General features: G+C 39.8%; 1 protein-coding gene across 1 annotated transcript; it reads left to right on the forward strand.

Moving 5' to 3' along the window:
• The first annotated feature begins 1,020 nt into the window (after nt 1-1,020).
• Nucleotides 1,021-5,002, forward strand: LOC138249872 (claudin-8-like). Its single transcript, XM_069204051.1, has one exon. It carries the CDS (start codon nt 1,203-1,205, stop codon nt 1,881-1,883), a length of 681 nt encoding a protein of 226 aa, XP_069060152.1. The 5' UTR covers nt 1,021-1,202; the 3' UTR covers nt 1,884-5,002.
• The last annotated feature ends 2,950 nt before the right edge of the window (nt 5,003-7,952 follow it).

Genomic DNA, 7,952 nt, shown 5'->3' on the forward strand with positions numbered 1-7,952 from the left:
CGAGAAGTGGCAGTTTTCAGAATGTTTTAAGATCAGCTATTCACAGAAGCAACTGCTCTGTTGATACCCCTCAGCTTGGAATAACGTTGGGCAGAAGATGAAAATACGCATTCATAAAAGCTCGAATGCATTCCGACTCATGACATTCAGTGAAAATGTTATGCATTATTTGACTGTGAACCTATATTCTTTGCTTTCCACAGCTATTGTTTGAAGACTTGCAAATACTGTGTTCTTTCTGGGTGCATTGTTCTCGATCTAATGATATGATGGTGTCTAAGTTATTTATTGTCATTTTGTATTGTTAGATGCAGCGTTCTTTTCTAGAGCGGCAAAACAAAGTTGTGGGTGGTGTCCGTCTGGGCCTAATCACGTGAGAGTGGAACAGAAAAGTTACAGACAAATCCCGAAGAAACTACACTTAATTGACAATAAAAGTAAAAGCGCTGTCTCAGATGACAATTGAAGCAGCAACAACAAATGGGGAGCAAATTATATGAAGAAAAAAATTGAAATGTTTGCATAAAATGATGATTTTAGAAAATAACAATTATTTTATTTAGCTTGCATCCTAAGATGCTTCAGATTCACTGGAATTTGAGCACACTGTGAAGTAAAGAGTTATTCGTAGTCTGCTCGAGTTCAGCCTTTTGAGAGTGTTTGATTGTTTAGTTAAAATACCACTCAGGATCTGCCTCGGTTTGGCTACTATCCCTGGAAGCAGGTGTAGGTGTTTACAGAGTTAGCAAATGTTAAGTCGAAGCAAGCGAGCTCTCACTTTCGGCGTAAACAGTTAAGAGTCCCTCCTGGAAACAGAGTTGCGTCTCCTTTATTGGCAGGAACCCAGGCATGCCATTGAGTTACACTGTAACTGGGCTCGGAGAGTTTCGACACACCCCTCCGTACCTGGTACGTCTATTGAGTGGGAGGAAGTTGCTAGACTGGATCAGTTACTTCTCCTGCTCTGGTTGGTTGCAGTTTTTGAATTTTATAAACAATCAAGCAAATGTGTTTCTAACCAGACTGCATTGTGTCTCAGCTGACCTCAGAAGCAAGACTTACTGCGCCTCGACATCCCTTCTTTGCCAAGGAGTTTGCCAGTTGACACCACATCAGAGATTTTGGTTGTGTGCTTCACCCACAGGCTAACCAATGTAAATACGCCTTTTGGCAATAATATATATATTATTTCCAAAACCAGCATGGCATCTCGTGCCTTGCAAATAGCAGCACTGGTACTCGGAGTAATTGGCCTTCTGGGGACATGCACAGTTACTGGGATGCCGCAGTGGAAAGTAACCGCCTTCATTGAAAACAACATTATAACATTTGAAGCACAATGGGAAGGGCTGTGGATGAGCTGTGTCCGCCAGATCAACATACGAATGCAGTGCAAAATCTACGACTCCTTGCTGGCGCTTCCATCGGACCTGCAAGCTGGAAGGGCATTGATGTGTGTGGCGGTGGCACTCTCCGGCATAGCCTTGGCTATTGGATTCATTGGCGTGAAGGGCACTCGTTTCAGTGAGGATAACGAAAGAACCAAAGGGTTTATCGTGCTGGCATCTGGCATCACATTCATCATCTCTGGAATTATGGTTCTCATCCCAGTATCCTGGACGGCCCATCAAATAATCAGAGACTTCTACAACCCACTGGTCAATGCATCCCAAAAACGGGAACTTGGAGATGCTCTCTTCATGGGTTGGGCTACCTCGCTCTTCCTTATCGCCGCAGGAGTCATGTTGTGTTTCTTTTGCTCAACTAAGGACAAGGGATATCAGTACAAAGCACCTCCACTGTCAACATCTCATGTGTCCAACCTGCAGTCAGGCATAGCAAGAAGGACTTCAAGTCGCTTTTCAAAAACTCAATATGTGTAGGTGACCTTGTGTACTTTTTGGCATCATTAACTTCTTCTAAACAAATGTACTACGTTTTGCACGACAAAACGACGGCAAAGTTATGTTTGGTACTTGTGGGAAACAAACAGTGAAGGTCAGTGTACAACTTTTAGAGGAGAAAACATGACTAAGCAGACCATGACCAAGTGGAAGGGCAGAATGCTTGAACTATGAAAAGTTAACTCTCATGTTCATCGATGTAATGGAGAAGAAGTCAGTGACTTGTGTTCAGTTCCCTCCTTTTACGTGAGCTCACTAATGTGACTGCAGAGAGCCTGTTCTCACAGTTTTACAAGGCAAGGAATGGATAGTAAGGCGAATACAGCAGTTTGTTAGCAACATTATCGTCTAAGCTTGCAGAGCGAGGACTTACGCAAGCACACTTGAAACTGGTGTTTTGTTGTGTTCAAGGAATGTTTTGGAATGCCAGAGAGGTGATTGTGTAAACTGTAGCGCGCCAATGGACACCTAGTACGATGTGGTGGGATCAGATTCTCATTTTTTATACATAGACTCGCCGGTCGCCCTCCTGAGGCAGATGAAATGAAGAAAAATGGCCGGAGCAAGGTATTCAGCGTCTATCTTGTTGCTGCAGTTATTTTCAGTTTGCATGAGAGTGCAATGGATCTTTTTAGAAGTGTGTTTATGCCATGTGAGTCTTCCGTTTTTGCCTTGGCAACGCTTTGCAGATGTGGAGGTTAGTTTGCTTACTGTGTGTGCTTTCTGACCTGCTTTTCTTTACCTAGTCTTTTCCAGCTATTTATTGCAAGAACATCTAATGCTCATATTCCAGTAACTCTTATATGTCTCAAAGGGGCTTTTCTGTAAAAAGTTATGATGTTTAGGCCTTGAGAAATCTAACTTATAATAAGGTATGAGATAATTTAATTATTGAGTGCAGCACATTTTTTTTTACCTTTCAGCTCGCATTTTCTGTTGTATTGCACATTATTTCATTCCTGCTCTTCAGCAAAACTATACACAGAGTGCACTGGTTGGCTGTACAAAATATTACATAACTCCACTTTTAAAGGCTATTTCGGGCCCATGGCACAAATGTATCATAGTTAGAGTTGCATCGCTGCAGTGTGTTTACCCGGCTAATTCTTTGCACTGTTACGAAGGTATCAAGCCTCTAAGTGCAAAGAGCTCATCTAGAGGAAATCACATGAATCTGGGCTCCAAATCTTTTTGGGGCAAGGTTCTCTGTGAATCCTGCATTTGCACGCAATTGCCCCAATCCCTTAATCAGGAAGGGACTTCAAAAACAATCTTCCCAAAGACAATAGATCTAGGCCCATATTTATACTTTTTTAGCGCTGCATTTGCATCATTTTTTTACGCAAAAGCAGCGCAAACTTACAAAATACAAATGCGGCGCTAAAAAAGTATAAATATGGACCCTAGTGTTGGCTTACTGCGTTTGCCTTGCTAGTGCTTGTTTTGTTTTATCATCGTTTTTATAAACCTTAGTTGTCGAGGGAGCTACTTGTCCACCACCGTTTAAAAAAATTGCCTAAAAGCATGAATATTTTTTGTACTAAAAAAACAAGCACTTCCATAGTAGTCTCAGTCACATTGCCCCATGCTGTATACTTTAGTGGGTGGAGAAAAATGTGAATGACAGAAAAATCGACCAATGGCTAAAGAGTGCTTACTGAAAGTCCTTAACAGAACGTATATCATGCTTATAAATTTAGTAAAATGAATATGTGCTGGACATAAGAAGTCACACAACAAGCAAGAGATCTCAAAGGGGCAAACAGAGGTCGATAAGCCTACTTCCGACTACTTCAAATGTCCACATCCACCTCTTCTGCAGTGAAAGCTGTCCATTCCAGAGAGCTTCCAATGTGCAAAACTTCACTGACAAGTGGCAAGGAGGGGTTGGGAAACCTATTTACTGCCCCCTTCCTATGCTACCTACAAGGCGTCGCAATGTTGAGATTGTGAATTGCACAAATATGCGAAGTAGTATCATTTTGGTGTGGTTCAATTTTGTTTTTCTCCTTCACACAGTCTTACAACAGCACAATTTCTGCAAGGAAGAAAAAACGTCTGATACATCAGGCATTTGACTCTCAACAGTCAATACTTATATCAATTCTTTTAGTTGGTCAAGTCACTGTTAGTTGGATGCAAGCTGGCAGTGGAAGGGAGTGCAGTGTAGATACTTAAGGACTGTTATGATATGGTAAATTTTTAACTAAGATCCAGTCCCAATTTTCTTTATCACTATTTGTTATTTGTTACCGGTCTTTGTACATCACTCATTAGCTATTGCTTTGATGTTTCTTTAAGTTTAATTTGGATGTACAAGGAAGAAATTTTTAACAATTTTGTAACGTTTACAATTACAGTATAATCCCTTTATCAGCTTCTAAAACTGCATGTAAAATTATTTGCATCATAACAGGCTGCACAGTTTTCCAATAAAGTTAATTTTAATGATTGCAAAAGAAATAGTTTTACAATAAATGCGAATGGACTGAAAATTACTCCATTACTTTTGTAGTGTTATATATTGGAAAAAGTACTCGGGTATCGTAATTTAGAAGGATATTAAACCAACAGAGAGCATCTTGTAAATGGAACCTGTTTCTTAGTTTCCAGTCAAAGGGGTGCTAAGTCAACAGAAGTATGTGATGTTTCCTATTCAGATAATATGGCTACATTGTATGAAAATGAAAAGAACATAAAATAAATATTTGCAGAATCGTCAGTTGATTTAAATGTTGGTATTGCCCTTATTTTAATGTTCTTATTTCTGCCTTTTAAACATCGTCCCATTCTGACAACAGCAATTATTACATTAGAACGCAACCATAATAAAATGTTACAGTAGATTATGATTATAATTGTCCTTTCACTTACGGATTGTGATCGCACTATGAGACTGTAAAAAGGAAATGATGTACTGAATTGCAGATCTATCACGTATTATATGCACAGTACAGGGATTAATTAAAATTACACAAAACCAGACTATGCATTGCAAAGGGATCCCAATAAACCTTGCATCTTTGAAAGCAGATTGGTATGGCAACCAAAGACTCTTGTAAAATTGCTGTCCATTTGAATAAAGCTACAGAATGTGACTTAATTGTTTGTGTCACTATATCAAAATCCCACTGAACATCACACTCAATGATGGTGAATGAAGTACCAGTATTAGCCACAATGAGCCTGCATGAAATTATGAATGAATATTAAATTCCCACTGAACATCACACTTAATGCTGGTGTATAAAGTACCAATATTAGCCACAATAAGCCTGGAAGAAAGTATGAATGAATATTAAATTCCCACTGAACATCACACTTAATGATGGTGAATAAAGTACCAGTATTAGCCACAATGAGCCTGGAGTGGAATGAATATTAAAATACAGCAGGAACATCACACTTAATGATGGAGAAGGGAGTGCTTGTGTTATCCAAAATGGAATAAAAGTAGGAATGCGCAACACAAACTAGACACTGAAGCTGAACGCCAACACAGTCCCTTGGATACCACAACATGTTGCATAGTAGTGCAGCACAGTCACACATCATTCTGTGCAGATTGTGTTTTGAGTGATTGTGCACTGCTTGTTAGGACCTTCTTAACATCATAAGCTTCCAATCTGTCATTAAGCTTGAAGTTCTCACTTGGTGAGACAGGAAGAAGGGAAAGGCCTGTTTGAGAATGAGCTGAGAAGAAAGGTGCAAGGCAGTTGAATAAGTAAATAAAAAGGAATTCGTTTAATCTCTGATGGGATGAACTATCAACCAATGATCCATGTAGTCTGAAAACAATAGCATTGAAAAATCTCAGTGTGTGATTAGCAGAGCATATAGCAGCTTGTGAGACACATGCATGGCTGCAATTGAAAGCAATATCTCACTTTCTGAGAGCGTTGGCACCGAGATCTTAACTCCCTAAATCATACACTCAAAACATTTGATCTACGCATTTTTTCCGTATATGTATGACTAGAGGCAGCTTTAGCTCAATCAATCTATACAGAGAGGGGCTTTGTTGGGACGGGGACGTCCAACCGCACATTACACTTTATGACAATGAATGAAGTACCTTTTATGACAATGAAGGAAGTAGGAATATATATAAAAATCCCACTGCACGTCACACCTAGTGATGGTGAAGGAAGTACTCGTGTTATTCACAATCAGCCTGCATGAAAGCAGGAATAAGCAGCTCAAACTAGACGCTGGAGGTGAATGCCAGCACATTTCCTTGGATACCACAACATGATGCATTGTATCGCCACAGTCACACATCGTTCTGAGCAGATTGTGCTTAAGAGTGAGTGCACTTTGCTTGTTAGGACTTCCTTAATAACACAAGCGTCCAATATGTCATTAAGTTTATATTATCCAGGGCGCCTTGGTGAAGGAAGCCGAATTTCATTACCTATGGGAGCACAATTTCTATGTCTTAATTAGTATGAATGTGGGGCTCAATCCAGTGGGAGTTAACTTTTTGAGGCTTGAGGGGCCCAGCTGGACTAACAGTGTAGCGGGTGCTTCTTCACTTTAATAATCTGGGCATTATCTGGGTAGGCAGGAGGAGGGGAGAGGCCTACTCTATTGTGAGCTGAGAAGACGTGCACAAGGCAGTTAAAGAAGTAAATAACAAGGAAATAATTTTATCTCTGATCTGATAAACTATTACCAACCAACGAGTCATGTTGTCTGACAAAAATATTTATTTCTGATCAGCAAAGCATATAACTACTTGCGAGACACATATCTAGCTGCAATAGAAAGCAATATCTCACTCTTTTGGAAGCATTGGCACTGATGCCTTATCTCCTTAAAATGTACACTCAGAACATTTGATCTACTCATTAAAATGTGTTCAATATAGGTATGACTAGAGGCAGCTTAAGCTCAATCAATCCATACAGAGAGGGACTTTGTTGGGACAGGAATGTCCCTGGCATCATTTTACAGACATGCAACCCTGCTCTAATTAAAATCAATGGTTGTTTTCACTGGTTTCTGGATTATTTTTCGTGTCCAGAGCATGACAATCATACATGTGCAGAGACCTAAGACGTGTGGCTCTACAAAAGGTTCTGAGCTCCAGAGCATGTTTTGGGGTGCACTAATCTTGCCTGCGTAGGACAACAATGTCCGTGTTCTGTGTGATATATATATATATATATATATATATACATATATATATATATATATATATATATATATATATATGTATATATATATATATGTAGCCACCAAAATATAAGTTGCCGGTATGTGCTGGGGCTCAACCGGCAGTGATTCGAACAGGGCTCCAGCTACCCTCAATATCACAAACACACATTCCCTCCTGGAAAAGAATCACCCGAATCTCCTGTGAGTGCAAAGATGATTTTAATGAGACCCCTCCCGAAGCGTTTCGGTCCCAACGGACCTTTGTCACGGGTAACGGGAGTAAACTGACCACCACATATAAAAATATAGTAAAAATAGTGAAAGGACTCATCCAGTATCCAGTATCAGTAACATGGGCGCCATCTTGGAATAGTCTTAGTGAAACAGAGAAAGCACATAATAATACATCAGCTGCATATATACAAGTAAATTGTTGTGTATATGCAGCTGATATATATATATATATGTATATATATATATATATATATATATATATATATATATATATATATATATATATACCCATCCCTTGGTAGCGCATGACTCTAGCTGGAGGTTGAGGGAAAGCCTCCCAAACCTGGCAAAGTGTATTGTTGACACTCCTGAGGTTTGGTTTAACCCCTTCGCTGCCAGGCCTTTTCCCCCTCCTGTGCCGAGCCTTTTTTTTGGCTATTTGGGGCTTAGGCCCTCATAACTTTTTGATCACATAAGCTACCCATGTCAAATTTGCGTCCTTTTTTTCCAACATCCTAGGGATTCTAGAGGTACCCAGACTTTGTGGGTTCCCCTGAAGGAGACCAAGAAATTAGCCAAATACAGTGAAAGTTTTGTTTTTTTCAAAATAATGGGAAAAAAGTGCTGCAGAAGGCAGCTCGTGTTTTTTTCCCT

Source organism: Pleurodeles waltl, chromosome 8, assembly GCF_031143425.1.
Source record: "Pleurodeles waltl isolate 20211129_DDA chromosome 8, aPleWal1.hap1.20221129, whole genome shotgun sequence".
Taxonomy (NCBI): Eukaryota; Metazoa; Chordata; class Amphibia; order Caudata; family Salamandridae; genus Pleurodeles; species Pleurodeles waltl.

Excerpts from the sequence above, each read along its gene's own strand:
- LOC138249872 (XM_069204051.1), top strand. The coding sequence starts at position 1,203 with ATGGCATCTCGTGCCTTGCAAATAGCAGCACTGGTACTCGGAGTAATT.